At 54.8% G+C, this 23435-nt stretch overlaps 1 protein-coding gene across 1 annotated transcript; it reads right to left on the minus strand.

Annotated features, from left to right (window-relative positions):
• Window positions 1-1576: 1576 nt before the first annotated feature.
• Window positions 1577-22168, minus strand: LOC142044547 (uncharacterized). The gene is made up of 2 exons (XM_075057136.1): window positions 17704-22168; window positions 1577-4381 (listed from the first exon to the last, which is right to left on the minus strand). Exons 1-2 carry the CDS (start codon window positions 20176-20178, stop codon window positions 1577-1579), a joined length of 5280 nt encoding a protein of 1759 aa, XP_074913237.1. The 5' UTR covers window positions 20179-22168.
• Window positions 22169-23435: the final 1267 nt, after the last annotated feature.

Raw genomic sequence — 23435 nt, forward strand, 5'->3', positions numbered from 1 at the left:
ATCAGGAAATGCCCAGGCCCTGCTCAATGCCAGGGCCACAATCACCTCCACGACATGCCACAGTTTCCTTTCCCGGCTCAATCCAACTTTTGCTTATGCTTCCCATCAATGAGATCACCGTAGAAAACACACAGAGGTATCACGTACACAGCGTCGGCAAACTCTCTGCTGATGACCCGTCATGTCTGGCAATGTTTTGTGGGATATTTGAAAAACAAAGGACATATAGTGAACAATCCAGGCACAATGGAACTGATTATTCCGTGAGCCAGAGGCCTCTGCACGCAGCAGGCCTCAAGGACATAGCAAAGATTAACTGTTGCTACAAGTTTGATGAAGCGAGCACAAAAAGTAGAACAAGGCTAACTGTTGCTACAAAGTTTGATGAAATAAGCACAAAAAGCTGAACTAAGTTGGACCTATGTGACTGAAAGAAGGACACAAGACAAGATACAGGCGGAGGGAACCATTCGCGTGATCAGAAGGCCTTATCCTATCAAATTATTGTTTTAGGCACGTGGACAGCACATGTTAACCAATCAACAGACGGCTTACGCATGAGCAGGAACTAAAATACTTATATAAACCAAGCTATTTCGGCAATGAAGTGGCATCTGCTTTGATCATATTGATTGTGTGCAGCGTCCGTGACTTCCGCGTTGACAATGTTGCAGCTATCTCAAAGGGAAATGTTGCAGACCTGAGAGCAAGACTATTTCTGCAAGTGACATTGTGACAGCTCTAAATGGCAACAGCATCAATTTCTTGCTCTGAAAAAACAACCCAACTGTTGATGAGCACCCCACTGCAACACATGATATTGACTACATAGGAAAATCTGGTTTGGGTTTTGTTTTGTTGGGTTTGTTTTGTTTGGGTTTGTTCTGCTTGTTAGGTTTTGCTTCTTTGGTGATTTTGGGTTTGTTGGGGTTTTTTTCCCCAAGAAGATGTTTCCAGGGCTTCAGCAACCATGAGGCTGTCGATTCAAATATTAGAAGAACATCAAAACAGACCAGTGTATGTCACATGACTTCTTTGGCCACGAACAAGAGACCAAAACCTGGGGGATGCTGGAAAAAAACAAAATGAAAAGGAAATTCCTGTCTCTAACACCTACCTTGTTGGGTGATGCTCCTCTCCCTGAACACTTTACACTAGCAACTAGCGTTACAACGCACTTGGAAAAACAACATGGGAAAAGTCTGTATTGCCTTCCCTACTTTCATAATTCCTCCAGTTGGTGAATAAAAATGCAGAAATTACACCACGGGGAGAGAACACCCTGAACACCCAACTGTCACCTTCCATCACAGCTCTCGCAGAAGGGAATCAAATCAGGACGAGGACAGAGTTTGCGACAAGAAACCACAGTTCATACCAGCATGGTCAGCAGAAAGCAACTCTAAGAAGCAGTACATAGTGCCTGCATGTCTGGCACGCCTTCAGCAAGCTCGGGTGGAAATGCTGCACACCAGCAAGCCCGAGAGTCCGCAAAGCTGATGTCGTGGCACCTCACATCGCAGTCGGCAGGGACTTCATTCCACGGGACAACAGCCCACACCCACAACAGCAAAGCTCAGCTGCGGACGGCCACCGCTGCGGGGTGCGGCAACACCTTGCTTGCTTGCTTGCTCGCTTCCCCCCGCCCCACAGCGAGAGCCCGGGGGCTCCGGCAAGGACGCCAAGGTCCCGTGAACACCCTGAAGAAGCACCCGCCAGGCCCCCACCGCCCGCGGGCCCCGGCGGCGGAGCCCGGCTCCCACCAGCGCCTGCCCAGGGCCCGGGCGACAAGGGCCACAAGAAGGGGGAAGGGGCGAGAGGCGACAAAGGGGGGGGCACTGACCGTGTCCACGAGAGCGGGCGCCTCCGGCTGCGTCTCCTTCGCCGCGGGGCCGGGCGGCGGCGGGAAGTTGGGGCTGAAAACCATCAGGTCGCTCTTGCCCGCGCCCTCCGCCACGCACAGGCTCCGGCTCTGGCGCTGCGAGTACGACCAGCTCCCCACTTCGCTGGCGCACACCAGCGTCGCCGGCCCGGGCCCCGACAGCACGGCCGCCCGCGGCGCCCACCGCGACGCCCCGTACAGCACCACCGCCAGCAGGAACAGGCTCGACACCGCGCAGATGGCCACCACCAGCCACACGTTCGTCGCCGCCGCCGCCGCCGCCGCCGCGCCGCCCTCCGCGCCCGCCGCCGGCCGCAGCCCCGCCCCCGACGAGGACGAGCCCGAGCCCGCGGCCGCCAGCGCCGCCTCGGCGCCCTCCACCAGCGACACGCTCAGCGTGGCCGTGGCCGAGCGCGCCGGCTCCCCGTGGTCCCGCACCACGATCACCAGCCTCTGCCGCGGGCCGTCCGCCTCCTCCAGCGCCCGCGCCGTGCTCACCTCGCCGCTGTACAGCCCCACGCGGAACGGGCCCTTCCCCCGCGGCTCCCACAGCTCGTAGCGCAGCCACGCGTTGTAGCCCGAGTCCGCGTCCACCGCGCGGATCTTCGCCACCACCTGCCCCGCCGGCGCCCCCCACGCCGCCCACGCCCACAGCGCCCCCGAGCCCGAGCTCGAGCCCGGCCCCGACGAGCCCGCCGCCCCGCCACCCGGCCCGCCCCCGGCAGGAGCAGGCGGGAGCAGCGCCGGCGCGTTGTCGTTCTCGTCCACCACGAAGAGCTGCACCGTGGCGTTGCCGCACAGCGGCGGCTCCCCCGCGTCCACCGCCCGCACCTCGAACTGCAGCACCTGCACCTCCTCGTAGTCCAACGGCTGCAGCGCCCACAGCCGCCCGCTCTCCGCGTCCACCGACACGTAGCTCGACGCCGCCCGCCACCCCCCGCCCGCCACCGCGCCCCCGCCGACGCCCTCCGCCACCGAGTAGCTCACGCGCCCGTTGCCCGCCTCGTCCGGGTCCCGCGCCCACAGCCGCGCCAGCTCCGCGCCCGCCGCGTTGTTCTCCCGCGCCAGCACCGTGTACACGGCCTGCGCGAACGCCGGCGCGTTGTCGTTCACGTCCGACACCGGCACCCGCACCCCGCGGCTGGCGCGCAGCGCCGGCGCCCCGCCGTCCTCCGCCCGCACCTCCACCTCGTACTCCGACACCCGCTCCCGGTCCAGCGCCTCCCGCAGCACCAGCGAGTACGAGCCCGCGAACGTCGCCACCAGCCCGAACGGCGCCGCCGGCCACACCGCGCAGCGCACCCGACCGTTCGCCCCCGAGTCCCGGTCCGACACGCTCAGCAGCGCCACCACCGTCCCCACCGCCGCGTCCTCCGGCACCGGCACCGACAGCGACGTCACCCACACCTCCGGCGCGTTGTCGTTCACGTCCAGCACCTCCAGCTCCACGCTGCAGTGACCTGACAGCGGGGGCGAGCCTTTGTCTCTCGCCTTAACGTGTAGGTCATAGAAAGTTTCTCTCTCAAAGTCCAGGGCGCCCGTCAGTCTGATCTCCCCGCTGTTCCTGTCGATGCTGAACACATCTGAGGCCGAGGGAGGCACAATAGTATCAATTTCATAAAGCACCTCGCCATATATTCCCAAGTCCGGATCCGTGGCGTTCACCCGCACCACTAACGTCCCCTCTAAGGAGTCTTCGGGCAAAAGGACTTTATACACTGACTGGTTGAACTGGGGCGCGTTGTCATTCACGTCCAGCACCGAGATCACCAGCTCCATCGTGCCCGTCAGCGACGGACGGCCCCCGTCACTCACCGACAACACCAAACGGTGCTCAGGCATTGTCTCGCGGTCCAGAGATTTCGCGAGCACCAGGAACAGGGATTTCCTGTTCTCGTCAGAGGATTTAACATCGAGCGTAAAATACTCGCTGGGGCTGAGGGTATAGGAGAGCTGCGCGTTGGCTCCGACATCTGCATCCGACGCGCCCTCCAGCGGGAACCGAGACCCTGGGGGGGAGTTCTCCGGTAAACTGAGGTTTTTCCGGGCGGCGGGGAAGAGCGGCGCGTTGTCGTTGATGTCGGTCACCTCCAGCTCCACGTGGAAGACGCGCAGCGGCCGCTCCACCAGCACCTCCAGGCGCAGGGCGCACGGCGCGCTCTTCCCGCACAGCTCCTCCCGGTCCAGCCGCGAGCTCACCACCAGCGCCCCGCTCGCCCCGCTCACCTCCACGCTCGCCCGCCGGCCCTGCGCCACCAGACGCAGCCGACGCGCCTCCGGCTCGCCCGCCTCCAGGCCCAGGTCCTGCGCCAGCCGGCCCACCACCGTCCCGGCCTTGGCTTCCTCCGGCACCGAGTAGCGCACCTGCCCGCCGCCCAGCGCCCAGGCCGCCTGCAGCACCAGCACCCGCACCACGGGCCCCCAGCACACGCCCATCGCCGCCGCCGCCCGCACGGGCCCCGCACGGCTCCCCGCCGCCGCCCGGACGCACCGGCTCTCCTGCCCGCCCCGCGCCGCCCCCCGCGCTCACAGCCGGGCTCTCCGCCGCACTGGGGCGGAGCCGCCTCCCCGCTCCGACCCCGTTCCTGAGCCTGCAGCGACACCGTGTGCTGCTCCGACGCCTCGCACGCTCCCCACCATCGCCAGCCCGCCGCCTCTCGCCTCGCTTCCTTCCGTGCTCCTCCTGCTTTGCCCCCTTCCTTCCTTTTTCCCCTCCTCCTCGCGTCTTTGCTCTTGCCCTCGTCCTTTCTTCTTTCCTCCTTCAGTTATCTCTTCTTATGCGTTTATCGCCTTCTTCCTTCCTTTCCTGACATTTTCCTTCTCTTTTATTCTTTCTCTTTCGTCTTCTCTTTCCAACTCCTTTCTGCTTTCTTCTCTTTCCACCTTCGAGGTCCTCTTTCTGCTCTTCCTTCTCCTTTTCGTTCCTGCCCTGACGTGCCCAAGTCTTTACTCCCCTTTCCCTTCTCCTTCCATCCTTCGCTCTTCTCTGCCGCCGCTGACAGCTCGCCAGCCGCCTCCGGCACCGCGGCGGAAACCGTCAAAGACGGAGCCAGCAGCGCTAATTACGGGCCAGCAGCGCCGGAGCGCGGTACTCTAAACAAGGCGGAGGCTGTTAGGGACCAACCCTCTTCAGCGTCTACAGGTGACGTCGTGCTCGTCATCTCCTCTATCGTCTCTTCTTTCCTTCCTTTCTTCCTCTTTGCTTTCTTTTTACTTCCACCAATTCCTTCCTTGTCTTCTTCCTTCCCTTCTGCCATTTTCTCTCTCCTTTTCTCCCTTTTTTCCGTTACCCTTTCTTCTCCTGATTCTTCTTCCTTCTGCCTTTCCTTAGCTCTATCCCTAGATCTTCCCTTTTTCCCCTGCCCTGCCTCATCTTTGCCTCCTAATCCTTTCTGTTTATACACAAACAGCCGAGCCATTGTATCTTCCTTTCTTTTTCTCCTTCACCAAAATAATTTCTAAATGGCTACAACACACTCACAATGAAGCATGGACACCCCTTCAGGCAAGGCCTCTCCTTCCTCTTCCTCACCACTTTTCAACAAGCCTTACACAGCACCCTGAGTACTCAGGGTGCTGAGGACTTCCACCTCATTCATCCTGTCAATACAACGTTGGTGCATGCTGGTAATCTCCACTATCGTCTCTTCCTTCTTTCTTGTTTCTTCTTTCTTTCATTCTTTCTCGTTTTCTTGCTTGCTTGCTTGCTTCTTACTTGCATAGATTACTTCCTGTCCTTCTTCCTTTTCCTCTTCCTTCCCGTCTCATCTCCCTTTTAGTTTTTTTTTTGTCCTGCCCTATCCTTGCCTCCCATTCTTTTCTACTTCCATCCTTGCATCTTCTGTTTCGTTTTTCCGTTACCAAGAAGTTTTAAAAATGTCTACACCACACTCACCATGAAGCACGGACGTGCCCTTTGGCAAGAGCTCTCATTCCTCATCCCTATCACCTTCCATCCTTCCATATAGTAAACAACCCTCCTGTTTTCCTCCAGTCTATGAATCTGCACCTGCCCTTATCTTCCTGAAGAAGAACACACCCTTCGGCATACCAGCCATCTCAAGGACCCAGCAAATCACAGAGTGAGGCAATCAAATGGCAAAGAACATCTCTGCCTCATCTGTTATGGGTTTGTGTGGCATGGGGGGTTTTGCTAGCGGGGGAGGGGTCGCAGGGGTGGCTCCTGTGAGAAGCTGCTAGAAGCTCCCCTGGCTCCAAGCCAGACCCTCCTCTGGCCCAGGCCGACCCAATCAGTGACAGTGGTAGCACCTCTGGGAGAAGGTATTAAAGAAGGGGAACCTGCAGTGAGTGGGGGTATTGGAATGTGAGAGGAACACCTCTGTGGATACCGAGGTCAGTGAAGGAGGGGGAGGAGGGGCGCCTGAGGATGTTGATGCCCCTGCAGCCCGTGGTGAGATGGCAGGCTGTCCCCCTGCAGCCCGTGGAGGTGAGCAGGGGAGCACATGCCCCTGAAGATGGCCGTCACTCCATCCAAAAGCCCACACTGGAGCAGTGCGTGGCTGAAGATCAGCCTGCGGAAAGGACCCACGCCAGGGAAGTTTGTGAGGAACTGCAGCCCGCGGAACTCACGTTGGAGAAGTTCGTGAAGGACTGTCTCCCGTGGGAGGGACCCCACGGTGGAGCAGGGGAAGAGTGAGGGGTCCTCCCCCGTGAGCAGGAAGGAGTGGCAGAGACAAGGTGTGGCAACCTGACCCCAACACCCATCCCCTGTTCCCCTGCGCCGCCAGAGAGAGGGGGTAGAGAGAAAACGGAGTGGGGTTGAGCCGGGAAGGAGGGAAGGGTTGGGGGAAGGTGTTCTAAGATTTCGTTTTACTTCCTAATATCCTTGTTTTGATTTGACTTGTAGTCAATTAAGTTGATTTTGTTTCTTCCCAAAACTGAGCCTGCCTTTTACCCGTGACCGTAAGGGGTGAGTGATCCCACCCTGTCCTTCTCTCGACCCATGAGACTGCCTTTATATTTTCTCCTCAACCCACAGTAGCTGGGGGGGGGGGGGGGGGGGGGGGGCGTGAGAAGCAGCTGCATGGTGCTTTGTTACCGGCTGGGCTGAAACCACGACACTCATCAGAACACAATCCACCACTCTCTGAAACACAAGCCCCAGATACAGGGATGTCTCATTAAAAAAAGGCTCCACAGACTCCAAACAATACAGACAATGCAGGCGCGTCTCTCATTCAGGAACTCATACCTAGCACAGGCGAGCAGAACCTTCCAGGAGGGCTGAAAAAGCACAGGGCAACCACAGCTCCCAAGCACTCTCCATATACCTCCATCCTTCCAGACTCATTTTCCACCTGCATGCTGAATCGCAAGCTCTTGCTTCCCATTCAGGCAGGCATGCACTGCAAGAACAACACAGCAAGAACCTCAGTACCCAGGGGCATTAGTCCCCTCGGAATAGCATGACCCACCCATCACACAGCCAAACAAAAGCCACAAGGGTAACACCATGGCATTTTTACAGACAACATCTGCTCAATGCCCAAAACATCCACCCCATGAAATGGACTGTGATCGCTCCTTCATATACGCTTGCTGCCACACACTCGGGTTATGCCTCAAAGCAGCAGGAAAGCTACAAGAGCAGGCAGTGGTTCCTTGCTGCTCCAAACCTACAGGCATTACAATCCTGGCAACATACGGTTGATTCAACAGCAAGATACCACGACAAAACAGGAAGAACATTACATCTGTCTCTCAGAATCATCCACTTCAGGTATGAACAACTTAGCTGTAGAATCATTAGCTGCTTCTTCAAAATAAAAAACATTTTCAGGACAGCAGAAACAATGGCTTTAAGAGACATTTGCAACTAACATTATGAGATATTCCTGGGGAAAGTGGCCACAAAAAAATTACTCATGTTCTGCAAAAGCCTGGAAAACGATACACAGTGCACAGTGCTCCCTTATGCACTTCTATCACAAGGAGAGTAGGAAGGAGACCTGAAAGCCAAGGACATTCTGTCAATGTCAAGCTCAGCTCAAGAGAGTGGAAAAGCCATCCCCTGCACTGATGACAAACCGCCCAAATGTCTGCAACCTGACAGCTGCCACAATTCCGCCTCCTGCATCTCATCCGCTGTTACCAACACATTGCCAATGTGAGAGAAGAGAAAACAAAACAATGGGAGGTTTTGGTAAGAGGAAGGAAGAAAACCAAAGGAACCCCTTGCACTGTATTGAAACACAAGAGGACAACAACAGGCACAAGGCTATGCAGAAATTCTGGAGGCCCCGAAAGGATCCCAGGCAAGTAGCACTGTCTGTGGAGCCTCTTCTTGAGGTTTTCTAATGGCATCCTCTATCCCACACCCAGGGCAACGGCATCTCCAACTAAGTGGACATTCTCCACTTCTTCCCCAATGACACAGACCACGTTCTAACCAGCATCTCCATTTCCCTCACGCAAGACTTTTCCCCACTCAAGGTCACACTCCCCATGACGCATGCCCAGGCCACACTTCAGCCACTCAAAGGATTGCAGCCACAGCACCCGGGGACTGCTCCAGCACAACAACATGCCCCACCTCTAAGCCCCATTCTCAACATGACCCAGGCCTTTGCACATCCTCACTTTCCCTCACAAATGGCACAGAAAACATACAGAGGGCTGCAAAGCCGCACAGTGTCTGACACACTCTTCCCAGCTGCCTGAACTTCACCCTGAATGTTTTCTGGCTTTTCAAGCAATCTCAGAGGGAAACAACACTGCTGTGCATTAGAATGTAAAGATTCTTTGATTAGAGCTGGACAGCTCTGACTCCTGTCCCAACAAATTTATTTTTTTTCTGCAGACAACCACACCAAATATTGAAGCAGAAGTGCAATCACAATGTCAACCACATGGGAGAATTTGTACCAGAGAAAACCACAGCTGGGCAGGCTTTGGCGTGTAAGTGCACATCTCTGAATGACTTAAGCATAACAGGACACACCATCTCTACCAAGGCCAACTGTGCAAGTGAACAGGTACAGGGAGTCAAGCACAGAAAGATTACACCCACCTCCCTACATCCCCTTACAAATCCTCCCCAAGGAGGATCAAGGAACCATCATGGCAACGTCAACGGCTATGGAAGCTGCTATAGATGCCCACCACTGCACAAGGACAGCAGGGTGAAGCACTACCCTCCCACAACACCCTGCCAAAACACAGGAGAAAGAAAGTTCATCAGACAGCATTCACCAGTCTGCATGTCACCCCCTCTTAACAACACATTGCCTACATCAGGCAGGCTGCAGGGGAACCTACTGACCCTGGTGGGAGACATTCATAAACTCAAAACACATTGCAGGCATTTCAGTTTCACATACTGTCCCAAGATCCAGAAGGCCTCATACTCCAGACCCTTGGAGCCTGGAAAGGATCCTGGGCAGCAACACTCTCTGCCCATCCTGCCTCATGCTTTCCTCTAGGCAGCCTCCACTCCCCACTCTGCAACATGTGTTCTCAAGACAAGCACATCACCTCCCATTCTTGCCTTCTTACAACACGGCCCACGGTCTTCCCAAGGATTTCCACTGCCCTCTGTCTTCCCACTGCTCAAGGTCAACCTTCACATCCAGAAATGGCCAGGCCTTACTCAGTACCACTGCCACGTTCACCTCCGCAACATGCCACACTCTCCTGTGGCTTCAGCAACCTCGGACGGAAACGTTACACAACTGGGAGCAATAATAGTTATAGGGGTGATATCGGAACAGCTCTAATGGCAATGGGCATAAATTGCATGCTGTGCAAGAAGAACCCAAATGCTGACAAACACACCAGTGTCACCAATGATATCTTCTGTATACAAAAACTTTCTCTTGAGTTTTGGGGGTGAGCTGTTTAGCTTGTTGGGGTTGTTTTCATTTGGTTCGTTTTCTGAAAAGAGGTTTTTCCATCAGTTCTGTAACGGCATGGCTGGTGATGCAAATGTTGAATGAACATCAAAACAGGCCAGTGTACAGTCACGCCTCCTCTCGGGCCAGGAACTCAAGTCCAAAACCCAGCATGGAGGGCAGGACAAGAAAAAGGAGATACCTGCCTTGGGTCACACACTTCTGCCTCAACACTTCATGCGACTCACTACAGTTAAAATACACTTGGAAAAAGAACACTTGGAAAAGTCCATACAGCCTTCCCTACTTTTATAATAAACCTGTTGGGCAAATAAAAATGGAGAAACTACGCTATAGGGTAGACTGGCGATTGTCACCTTGCATCACGTCTCTTGCGGAACAGAATCAAACAGGGTGAGGACAGAGTTTACAACAGGAAACCACAGCCGATACCAGCACGATCTGCAGTCAGCAAAGGTAATAAGTTCTTCCGCTGCTCAAGGTCACCCTTCACATCAGCAGATGCCCAGGCCCTACTCAATGCCACTGCCACATTCACCTCCAGGAACATGCAACAGTTTCCTTGCCCACCTCAGGCCTCACTCCAGATTTTCCAGACCCTTCCCACCAAAGACAGCACCATAAATAAACATACAGATGGCATCACACACACAGCACCCAGCAGAGTCTCTGCAGCTGACCCTTCATGTTTGGCAATGCGTCAATGTTCTCTGAAGGAAATTTGGCAGACCTGGGAGCAATACTCTTTATAAAGGTGACGCTGGGACAGCTCGAGAGGGCCATGGCATTGATTTCATGCTCTGACGGAAAAACAAAAATGTTGACACGCACAGCACTGTAACAGATGATATCGACTGTGTAGGGGAATTCTTTTTCAGTTTTGTCGGCAAGGGGCAGTTCTTTGGATTTGGGTGGGGTTTTTGTTTCTTTGTTTTTTCTTGTAAGAAAAGAAGATTTCCAGGGCTTGTGCAATGATGTGACTTCTGGTCCAAATATTGAAAGAACATCGAAACAGGCCAGCGTACTTCATGACACTTCACTGGCGAGGAATGCACTCCAGATCCTGGGGGAAAGGGGAAGCAAGAAAAGAAAAAGAAAATTCCCGTTCCTAACACCTACCTTGTGGGGTGACACTCCTCTCCCTCAACACCTTATCATACTAACTATGGTTACAACACACGTGGAGAAAGAACACTGGATTACAGCCACCTCCCCGTCACTTCCACTTACAAATCCTGCGTGAGGAGGAGAAGGAACCATCATGGCAACATCAACGGAGGTAGAAGCTACTATGGATATCCACCACTACGTAAGGACAGCAGGCTGAAGCGCTACCCTCCCACAACACCCTGCTCAAAACAAGCGGGAAATGGATCAGCAGACAACATTCAGCAGTCTGCATCTCAACCCCTCTTACCAACACATTGCCTAGGTCAGGAAGGCAGCAGCACAAATGACTCTCTCTGGTGGGAGATATTCATCAACTCAAAACGCATTGTGGGCATTTCGATACCATGTAACTGTCTCACAACCCAAAAGGCCTCATACTCCAGGCCCTTGGGAGCCTGGGAAAAGATCCTTGGCAAAAACACTCTGGGCCCTTCCTGCCTCATGCTTTCCTCTAGGCAGCCTCCACTCCCCACTCTGCAACATGTGTCCTTAAGAAAAGCACATCATCTCCCATTACTGTCTGCTTATGACATGGCCCATGGTCATCCCAAGGATTTCCACTTCCTTCACACAAGCCTTCCCACTGCTCAAGGTCACCCTTCACATCAGGAGATGCCCAGGCACTACTCAATGACACTGCCACATTCACCTCCATGTACATGCCACACTTCCCTTTCAGTCCAGCTTTTGTTGACCCTTCTGTCAACGAGAGCACCACAGAAAAACATACAGATGCTATCGCATACTCCGTGTCCAGCAGACTCTCCACAGCTTACTCCTCATGGTTTGCAGTGCTTCAGCAACCTCACATGGAAACCTTACACATCTCGGAGCAATACTATTTCCAGAGGTGATCATAGAGTCATTAATATTGGAGAAGATCCTTCAGACCATCGAGTCCAACCATTAACACAACACTGCCAAGTCCACCACTAAACCATGTCCCTAAGCACTACGTCTTCTAAATATCCCCAGGGATGGTGACTCAAGTACTTCCCTGGCCAGCCTGTCCCAATGCTTGACAACCCTTTGAGGGGAGAATTTTTTCCTAATATTCAATTTAAACCTCCCCTGGCACAACTTGAGGCCATTTCCTCTCACCCTATCACTTGCTATTTGGGAAAACAGACCAGCAACCACCTAGTTACAATCTCCTTTCAGGCAGTTGTAGAGGTCTCCCCTCAGCCTCCTTTTCTCCAGACCAAACAACCCCGGTTCCCTCAGCTGCTCCTTGTACATCCTGTTCTCTAGAGCCTTCATCAGCTTCAGTGCTCTTCTTTGGACACGCTCCAGCACCTCAGTGTCTTTCTTGGGGTGAGGGGCCCAAAACCAAACACAGTATTCGAGGTGCGGTCTCACCAATGCCATGTATAAAGGGATGATCACTTCCCTACTCCTGCTGACCACACGATTTCTGATACAAGCCAGGAGGCTATTGGATGCCTCGGCCATCCGGGCACGCTGCTGGCTCATATTCAGCTGGCTGTTGACCAACACCCCCAGGCCCTTTTCCTCCAGGCAGCTTTCCAGTCACTCTTCCCCAAGCCTGTAGCCTTGCACTGGGTTGTTATGACCCACATGCAGGACCTGGCACTTAGCCTTCTTGAAGCTCATCCAGTTGGCCTCGGCTCATCGATCCAGCCTCTCCAGACCCCTCTGCACAGTCTCTACCCTCAAGCAGATCAACACTCCCGCACAGCTTGGTGTCGTCTGCAAACGTACTGAGGGTGTGCTCGACTCCCTCATCCAGATCACTGATAAAGATATTAAACAGAACTGCCCCAAGAATGAACCCTGGGGAACACCGCTTGTGACCGGCCGCCATCTGGATTTACCTCTCTTCACTACAACTCTTTGGGCCCGGCCAGCCAGCCAGTTGTTTACCCGGCAAACAGTACACCCACCCAAGCCATGAGCAGCCAGTTTCTCCATGAGAACCCTGTAGGAAACAGTGTCAAAAACTCTACTAAATCCAGGCAAACAACATCCACAGCCTTTCTCTCATCCACTAAGCGGGTCATCTTGTCAAAGAAGGAGATCAGGTTAGTCAAGCAGGACCCGCCTTTCCTAAACCCATGATATTGGGACAGCTCTAATGGTAGTGGGCATTGATTTCATGCTGTGAGAGAGCAACCCAAATGCTGACGAGCACATCACTGCCATGGATGAGATCTAACGTGTCGGACAATTTGGGGATGGTTGGCATTTGGGGGTTGAAGAGAAGGCTTACGTGGATTCTTTAAGGTTGTCGCTGCTGATCCAAATATTGAAGGAACATCAAATTCTTTCAATTTGATGGGGGGAGAGGGGGAGCAGCAAAAGAAAATTCCCATTTCTAACACCTGCCTTATTCGGTCACACCTCTCTCCCTGAAAAATTTATCTTATGAACTAGACTTACAACACAGTTGGAAAAAAAATATAGGAAAAGCCCACATTGCCTTCCGTACTTTCATAATGACTCTGGTCAGCCAACCAAAATGGAGAAATTACACCATGGGAAGAGAAATCCCTGAAGTCTCAACTCTCACCTTCCATCACGTCTCTTCCACACGACAATCAAAGAGGAGGACGACAGAGTTTGTGACAAGAAAGCACATCCAATCCAAGCACAGTCAGCAATTGGCAACGGAAATGGCAGAAAACAGTGCCTGGGGGGCTTCCACCACCACAGCCTGCATGTCTCACCATTCTTCATCAATCTTGAGTGGAAATGCTACACGCCAGCAAGCAAGAGCATCTGCAAAGCTGGTGGTGTGGCACCTCTAACGCAATCGGCAGTGATTTTATTCTACGGAAGAACAATTCACACCCACAACAGCAAACCTCAGCTGGGAGAATGAAGTACTGCCCACCGCAGAAGAAGATGAGGTTGGAGACTGTGAATGTGCGCAAGTCCGTGGAACCTCATGAGATACATCTGAGGGTCCTGAGGGAACTGGCAGGTGAAGTTGCCAAGCCACTATCCCTCCTATTTGAAAAGTCATGACAGACTGGTGAAGTTCCCAGTGACTGCAAAAGGGGAAACATAACCCCCATTTTGCAAAAGGGGAAAAAAGGAAGACCTGGGCAACTACAGGCCAGCCAGTCTCCCTTCTGTGCCCGGCAAGACCGTGAAGCAGATCCTCCTGGAAATTATGCTAAGGCACATGGAAAACAGAGAGGTGACTGGTGACAGCCAACGTGCCTTCACTAATGGCAAGTCATGCCTGACAAATTTCTGGTGGTCTTCTGTTGCAGGGTTACAGCATTGGTGGATAAGGGAAGATGACTGACATCACCTACCTGGACTTGTGCAAAGCATTTGATACTGCCCCACACAACATCCCTGCCTCTAAAATGGAGAGACGTGGATTTGACGTGTGGACCATTTGGTGGATAAGGAGTTGGATGGATGGTCACACTCAAACAGTTACGCTCAGCGCCTCAATGTCTGGGTGGAGATCAGCAACAAGTGGTGTCCTTCAGGGGTCTGTATTCAGAACAGTATTACTTAACATCTTTGTCGGGGCCATGGACAGTGGGATTGAGTGAATCCTCAGCAAGTTTGCAGATGACACCAAGCTGAGTGCTGTGGTTCGTACTCTAGAGGGAAGGGATGCCATCCAGAGGGACCATGACAGCCTTGAGAGCTGGGCCCGTGCAAACCTCATGAAGCTCAACAAGGCCAAGCACAAGGTCCTGCACCTGGGTCGGGGCAATTCCAAACATGGATACAGCCCTGGCAATGAGTGGATTGAGAGCAGCCCTGTGGACACGGACTTGGGGGTACGGGTGGATGAAAATGTGAATATGAGCCAGCAACGTGTGCTCACAGCCCAGAAAGCCAATCATGTCCACGGCGGCATTCAAAAGAAGTGTGGCTCACAGGTTGAGGAAGCTGATTCTCTCCCTCAACTCTGCTCTTGTGATGCCCCTCCTGGAGTACTCTGTTCAGCTCTGGGGCACACAGCATAAGAAAGACGTGGTCCTGCTCGAGCGGGTCCAGACGAGGCCCACAAAGATGATCAGGGGGCTGCAGCACCTGCCCTATGACAGGTTGAGAGACTTGGGGTTGTTTAGCCTGGAGAAGAGAAGGCTCCACGGAGACCTTATAGTGTCCTTCCACTACTTAAAGGGGGCATACACCAAAGATAGGGAGGGACTTTCTACAAGGGAGTGTAGTGATAAGATGAAGCGTAATGGTTTTACACTGAAAGAGGGTAGTTTTAGATTAGATACTAGGAAGAAATTACCTGCTGGGAGGGTGGTGAGACACTGGAATAGGTGCCCAGAGGAGCTGTGGATGCCCCTTGCCTGGAAGTGTCCAAGGCCAGGTTGGATGGGGCTTTGAGCAACCTGATATACTGGAAAATGTCCCTGCTCTTTGCAAGGGGTTTGGAACTAGATCATCTTTAAGGTCCCCTCCAACCCAAACCATTCTGTGATTCTACAATCATGGCAACATCAACAGCTGTGGAAGCTGCTATAGATACCCACCACTACACAAGGACAGCAGGTTGAAACATTACCCTCCCACAACGTCTTTCCCAAAACAGGAGCAAAAAGGTTCATCAGACAGTATTCAGCAGTCTGCATGTCACTCCCTCCTACCAACACATTGCCTACAGCAATCAGGCAGCAGCACAAGGGACTATCTTTGCTGGCAGATAGTCGTACAACACTGTGGGGGTTTCAATACCATGTAACTATCTCAAACCCAGAAGGCCTCCAGCTCCAGATTCTTGGAGCCTGGAAAAGAATCCTGGGCAAAAACACTCTCTGCCCATCCTGCCTCATGCTTTCCTCTAGGCAGCCTCCACTCCCCACTCTCCAACATGCATTCTCAAGAAAAGCACACATCTCCCATTCTTGTCTTCTTATGGCATAGGCCATGGAATTCCCAAGGATTTCCGGTTCCCACAGACAAGTCTTCCCACTGCTCAGAATCACCCTTCACATCAGGAAATGCCCAGGCCCTGCTCAATGCCAGGGCCACAATCACCTCCACGACATGCCACAGTTTCCTTTCCCGGCTCAATCCAACTTTTGCTTATGCTTCCCATCAATGAGATCACCGTAGAAAACACACAGAGGTATCACGTACACAGCATCAGCAAACTCTCTGCTGATGACCCGTCATGTCTGGCAATGTTTTGTGGGATATTTGAAAAACAAAGGACATATAGTGAACAATCCAGGCACAATGGAACTGATTATTCCGTGAGCCAGAGGCCTCTGCACGCAGCAGGCCTCAAGGACATAGCAAAGATTAACTGTTGCTACAAGTTTGATGAAGCGAGCACAAAAAGTAGAACAAGGCTAACTGTTGCTACAAAGTTTGATGAAATAAGCACAAAAAGCTGAACAAAGTTGGACCTATGTGACTGAAAGAAGGACACAAGACAAGATACAGGCGGAGGGAACCATTCGCGTGATCAGAAGGCCTTATCCTATCAAATTATTGTTTTAGGCGTGTGGACAGCACATGTTAACCAATCAACAGATGGCTTACGCATGAGCAGGAACTAAAATACTTATATAAACCAAGCCTATTTTGGCAATAAAGTGGTATCTGCTTTGATCATATTGATTGTGTGCAGTGTCCGTGACTTCCGCGTTGACAATGTTGCAGCTATCTCACAGGGAAATGCTGCAGACCTGAGAGCAAGACTATTTCTGCAAGTGACATTGTGACAGCTCTAAATGGCAACAGCATCAATTTCTTGCTCTGAAAAAACAACCCAACTGTTGATGAGCACCCCACTGCAACACATGATATTGACTACATAGGAGAATCTGGTTTGGGTTTTGTTTTGTTGGGTTTATTTTGTTTGGGTTTGTTCTGCTTGTTAGGTTTTGCTTCTTTGGTGATTTTGGGTTTTTTGGGTTTTTTTCCCCAAGAAGATGTTTCCAGAGCTTCTGCAACCATGAGGCTGTCGATTCAAATGTTAGAAGAACATCAAAACAGACCAGTGTATGTCACGTGACTTCTCTGGCCACGAACAAGAGACCAAAACCTGGGGGATGCTGGAAACAACAAAATGAAAAGGAAATTCCCGTCTCTAACACCTACCTTGTTGGGTGACGCTCCTCCCCCTGAACACTTTACACTAGCAACTAGCGTTACAACGCACTTGGAAAAACAACATAGGAAAAGTCTGTATTGCCTTCCCTACTTTCATAATTCCTCCAGTTGGTGAATAAAAATGCAGAAATTACACCACGGGGAGAGAACACCCTGAACACCCAACTGTCACCTTCCATCACAGCTCTCGCAGAAGGGAATCAAATCAGGACGAGGACAGAGTTTGCGACAAGAAACCACAGTTCATACCAGCATGGTCAGCAGAAAGCAACTCTAAGAAGCAGTACATAGTGCCTGCATGTCTGGCACGCCTTCAGCAAGCTCGGGTGGAAATGCTGCACACCAGCAAGCCCGAGAGTCCGCAAAGCTGATGTCGTGGCACCTCACATCGCAGTCGGCAGGGACTTCATTCCACGGGACAACAGCCCACACCCACAACAGCAAAGCTCAGCTGCGGACGGCCACCGCTGCGGGGTGCGGCAACACCTTGCTTGCTTGCTTGCTCGCTTCCCCCCCCCCCACAGCGAGAGCCCGGGGGCTCCGGCAAGGACGCCAAGGTCCCGTGAACACCCTGAAGAAGCACCCGCCAGGCCCCCACCGCCCGCGGGCCCCGGCGGCGGAGCCCGGCTCCCACCAGCGCCTGCCCAGGGCCCGGGCGACAAGGGCCACAAGAAGGGGGAAGGGGCGAGAGGCGACAAAGGGGGGGGCACTGACCGTGTCCACGAGAACGGGCGCCTCCGGCTGCGTCTCCTTCGCCGCGGGGCCGGGCGGCGGCGGGAAGTTGGGGCTGAAAACCATCAGGTCGCTCTTGCCCGCGCCCTCCGCCACGCACAGGCTCCGGCTCTGGCGCTGCGAGTACGACCAGCTCCCCACTTCGCTGGCGCACACCAGCGTCGCCGGCCCGGGCCCCGACAGCACGGCCGCCCGCGGCGCCCACCGCGACGCCCCGTACAGCACCACCGCCAGCAGGAACAGGCTCGACACCGCGCAGATGGCCACCACCAGCCACACGTTCGTCGCCGCCGCCGCCGCCGCCGCCGCGCCGCCCTCCGCGCCCGCCGCCGGCCGCAGCCCCGCCCCCGACGAGGACGAGCCCGAGCCCGCGGCCGCCAGCGCCGCCTCGGCGCCCTCCACCAGCGACACGCTCAGCGTGGCCGTGGCCGAGCGCGCCGGCTCCCCGTGGTCCCGCACCACGATCACCAGCCTCTGCCGCGGGCCGTCCGCCTCCTCCAGCGCCCGCGCCGTGCTCACCTCGCCGCTGTACAGCCCCACGCGGAACGGGCCCTTCCCCCGCGGCTCCCACAGCTCGTAGCGCAGCCACGCGTTGTAGCCCGAGTCCGCGTCCACCGCGCGGATCTTCGCCACCACCTGCCCCGCCGGCGCCCCCCACGCCGCCCACGCCCACAGCGCCCCCGAGCCCGAGCTCGAGCCCGGCCCCGACGAGCCCGCCGCCCCGCCACCCGGCCCGCCCCCGGCAGGAGCAGGCGGGAGCAGCGCCGGCGCGTTGTCGTTCTCGTCCACCACGAAGAGCTGCACCGTGGCGTTGCCGCACAGCGGCGGCTCCCCCGCGTCCACCGCCCGCACCTCGAACTGCAGCACCTGCACCTCCTCGTAGTCCAACGGCTGCAGCGCCCACAGCCGCCCGCTCTCCGCGTCCACCGACACGTAGCTCGACGCCGCCCGCCACCCCCCGCCCGCCACCGCGCCCCCGCCGACGCCCTCCGCCACCGAGTAGCTCACGCGCCCGTTGCCCGCCTCGTCCGGGTCCCGCGCCCACAGCCGCGCCAGCTCCGCGCCCGCCGCGTTGTTCTCCCGCGCCAGCACCGTGTACACGGCCTGCGCGAACGCCGGCGCGTTGTCGTTCACGTCCGACACCGGCACCCGCACCCCGCGGCTGGCGCGCAGCGCCGGCGCCCCGCCGTCCTCCGCCCGCACCTCCACCTCGTACTCCGACACCCGCTCCCGGTCCAGCGCCTCCCGCAGCACCAGCGAGTACGAGCCCGCGAACGTCGCCACCAGCCCGAACGGCGCCGCCGGCCACACCGCGCAGCGCACCCGACCGTTCGCCCCCGAGTCCCGGTCCGACACGCTCAGCAGCGCCACCACCGTCCCCACCGCCGCGTCCTCCGGCACCGGCACCGACAGCGACGTCACCCACACCTCCGGCGCGTTGTCGTTCACGTCCAGCACCTCCACCACCACCTTGCAGTGGCCCGACAGCGGGGGGTTTCCCTGATCCGAGGCATCCACTTGCAGGCGATAGAAACCAATATCCTCAAAGTCTAAGTCACCTCTAAGACGGATCTCCCCGCTATTATAGTCGATCCCAAAAATATCTCTTCCATCTGGAGGGAACAAATACTGGAGAGAATATGAGATATTCCTGTTCGACCCCTCATCAGAATCCGTGGCGTTTACTCTGATCACCAAAGAGCCCCGTTCCGTATTTTCCGCCAACTGCACTTTATATACCGACTGGTTGAACTGGGGTGCATTGTCGTTGGCGTCCAGCACCGAGATCACCAGCTCCATCGTGCCCGTCAGCGACGGACGGCCCCCGTCACTCGCCGACAACACCAAACGGTGCTCAGGCATCGTCTCGCGGTCCAGCGGTTTCCTAAGCACCAGAAATAACGATTCAGAGTCCTCCTCTGTTTTTTGCCAGTCCACCGAGAAGTGCTCGCTGGGGCTGAGGGTATAGGAGAGCTGCGCGTTGGCTCCGACATCTGCATCCGACGCGCCCTCCAGCGGGAACCGAGACCCTGGGGGGGAGTTCTCCGATAAACTGAGGTTTTTCCGGGCGGCGGGGAAGAGCGGCGCGTTGTCGTTGATGTCGGTCACCTCCAGCTCCACGTGGAAGACGCGCAGCGGCCGCTCCACCAGCACCTCCAGGCGCAGGGCGCACGGCGCGCTCTTCCCGCACAGCTCCTCCCGGTCCAGCCGCGAGCTCACCACCAGCGCCCCGCTCGCCCCGCTCACCTCCACGCTCGCCCGCCGGCCCTGCGCCACCAGACGCAGCCGACGCGCCTCCGGCTCGCCCGCCTCCAGGCCCAGGTCCTGCGCCAGCCGGCCCACCACCGTCCCGGCCTTGGCTTCCTCCGGCACCGAGTAGCGCACCTGCCCGCCGCCCAGCGCCCAGGCCGCCTGCAGCACCAGCACCCGCACCACGGGCCCCCAGCACACGCCCATCGCCGCCGCCGCCCGCACGGGCCCCGCACGGCTCCCCGCCGCCGCCCGGACGCACCGGCTCTCCTGCCCGCCCCGCGCCGCCCCCCGCGCTCACAGCCGGGCTCTCCGCCGCACCGGGGCGGAGCCGCCTCCCCGCTCCGACCCCGTTCCTGAGCCTGCAGCGACACCGTGTGCTGCTCCGACGCCTCGCACGCTCCCCACCATCGCCAGCCCGCCGCCTCTCGCCTCGCTTCCTTCCGTGCTCCTCCTGCTTTGCCCCCTTCCTTCCTTTTTCCCCTCCTCCTCGCGTCTTTGCTCTTGCCTTCGTCCATTCTTCTTTCCTCCTTCAGTTATCTCTTCTTATGCGTTTATCGCCTTCTTCCTTCCTTTCCTGACACTTCTCTTCTTTCTTCCGTTCCGTCTTCTCTTTCCAACTCCTTTCTGCTTTCTTCTCTTTCCACCTTCGAGGTCCTCTTTCTGCTCTTCCTTCTCCTTTTCGTTCCTGCCCTGACGTGCCCAAGTCTTTACTCCCCTTTCCCTTCTCCTTCCATCCTTCGCTCTTCTTTACCGCCGCTGGCAGCTCGCCAGCCGCCTCCGGCGCCGCGGCGGAGACCGTCAAAGACGGAGCCAGCAGCGCTAATTACGGGCCAGCAGCGCCGGAGCGCGGTACTCTAACCACGGCGGAGGCTGTTAGGGACCAACTCTCTTCAGCGTCTACAGGTGACGTCGTGCTCGTCATCTCCTCTATCGTCTCTTCTTTCCTTCCTTTCTTCCTCTTTGCTTTCTTTTTACTTCCACCAATTCCTTCCTTGTCTTCTTCCTTCCCTTCTGCCATTTTCTCTTTCCTTTTCTCCCTTTTTTCCGTTACCCTTTCTTCTCCTGATTCTTCTTCCTTCTGCCTTTCCTTAGCTCTATCCCTAGCTCTTTCCTTTTTCCCCTGCCCTGCCTCATTTTTGCCTCCTAATCCTTTCTGTTTATACACAAACAGCCGAGCCATTGTATCTTCCTTTCTTTTTCTCCTTCAACAAAATAATTTCTAAATGGCTACAACACACTCACAATGAAGCATGGACACCCCTTCAGGCAAGGCCTCTCCTTCCTCTTCCTCACCACTTTTCACCAAGCCTGACACAGCACCCTGAGTACTCAGGCTGCTGAGGACTTCCACCTCATTCATCCTGTCAATACAACGTTGGTGCATGCTGGTAATCTCCACTATCGTCTCTTCCTTCTTTCTTGTTTCTTCTTTCTTTCATTCTTTCTCGGTTTCTTGCTTGCTTGCTTCTTACTTGCATAGATTACTTCCTGTCCTTCTTCCTTTTCCTCTTCCTTCCCGTCTCATCTCCCTTTTAGTTTTTTTTTGTCCTGCCCTATCCTTGCCTCCCATTCTTTTCTACTTCCATCCTTGCATCTTCTGTTTCGTTTTTCCGTTACCAGGAAGTTTTAAAAACGTCTACACCACACTCACCATGAAGCACGGACGTGCCCTTTGGCAAGAGCTCTCATTCCTCATCCCTATCACCTTCCATCCTTCCATATAGTAAACAACCCTCCTGTTTTCCTCCAGTCTATGAATCTGCACCTGCCCTTATCTTCCTGAAGAAGAACACACCCTTCGCCATACCAGCCATCTCAAGGATCCAGCAAATCACAGAGTGAGGCAATCAAATGGCAAAGAACACCTCTGCCTCATCAGAACACAATCCACCACTCTCTGAAACACAAGCCCCAGATACAGGGATGTCTCATTAAAAAAAGGGCTCCACAGAGCCCAAACAATGCAGACAAGTCTCTCATTCGGGAACTCAAACACTAGCACAGCCGAGCACAACAACCCTCCAGGAGGGCTGAAAAAGCACAGGGCAACCACAGCTCCCAAGCACTCTCCATATACCTCCATCCTTCCAGACTCATTTTCTACATGCACGCTGAATGGCAAGCTCTTGCTTCCCATTCAGGCAGGCATGCACTGCAAGAACAACACAGCAAGAACCTCAGTACCCAGGGGCATTAGTCCCCTCGGAATAGCATGACCCACCCATCACACAGCCAAACAAAAGCCACGAGTTTAACACCATGGCATTTTTACAGACAACATCCGCTCAATGCCCAAAACATCCACCCCATGAAATGGATTGTGATCCCTCCTCCATATGTGCTTGCTGCCTCGAAGCTGTGCCTCGAAGCAGCAGGAAAGCTACGAGAGCAGGCAGCGGTGCTTTGCTGCTCCAAACCTACAGGCATTACAATCCTGGCAACATTTGGTTGATCCAACACGAAGATACCATGACATAACAGGAACAACAGTACATCTGCCTCGCAAACTCATCCTCTTCAGGTATGGACAACTTAACTGTAGAATCACTGGTTGCTTCTTCAAATTAAAAAACGTTTTCAGAAAAGCAGAAACAATGGCTTTAAGGGACATTTGCAATTAACATTATGAGAGATTCTTGGGGAAGCTGGACACAAAAAAATTACTCATCTTCTGCAAAACCTTATGCACTTCTATCACAAGGAGAGTAGGAGGGAGACCTGAAAGCCAAGGACATTCTGTCAATGTCAAGCTCAGCTCAAGAGAGTGGAAAAGCCATCCCCCGCACTGATGACAAACCGCCCAAATGCCTGCAACCTGACAGCTGCCACAATTCCGCCTCCTGCATCTCATCTGCTGTTACCAACACATTGCCAATGCGAGAGAAGAGAAAACAAAACAATGGGAGGTTTTGGTAAGAGGAAGGAAGAAAACCAAAGGAACCCCTTGCACTGTATTGAAACACAAGAGGACAACAACGGGCACAAGGCTATGCAGAAATTCTGGAGGCCCTGAAAGGATCCCGGGCAAGTAGCACTGTCTGCGGAGCCTCTTCTTGAGGTTTTCTAATGGCATCCTCTATCCCACACCCGAGGCAATGGCATCTCCAGCTAAGTGGACATTCTCCACTTCTTCCCCAATGACACAGACCACGTTCTAACCAGCATCTCCATTTCCCTCATGCAAGACTTTTCCCCACTCAAGATCACACTCCCCATGACGCATGCCCAGGCCACACTTCAGCCACTCAAAGGATTGCAGCCACAGCACCCGGGGACTGCTCCAGCACAACAACATGCCCCACCTCTAAGCCCCATTCTCAACATGACCCAGGCCTTTGCACATCCTCACTTTCCCTCACAAATGGCACAGAAAACATACAGAGGGCTGCAACTCCACACAGTGTCTGACACACTCTTCCCAGCTGCCTGAACTTCACCCTGAATGTTTTCTGGCTTTTCAA

This window comes from Buteo buteo, chromosome 24 (assembly GCF_964188355.1).
Source record: "Buteo buteo chromosome 24, bButBut1.hap1.1, whole genome shotgun sequence".
NCBI lineage: Eukaryota > Metazoa > Chordata > Aves > Accipitriformes > Accipitridae > Buteo > Buteo buteo.

Excerpts from the sequence above, each read along its gene's own strand:
- LOC142044547 (XM_075057136.1), bottom strand. The coding sequence starts at position 20,178 with ATGGGCGTGTGCTGGGGGCCCGTGGTGCGGGTGCTGGTGCTGCAGGCG. Across the intron at positions 4,382-17,703 it reads CGCCCGTTCTCGTGGACACG|GAGAGCCGGTGCGTCCGGGC; the intron begins GTCAGTGCCCCC and ends CGGGGCGGGCAG.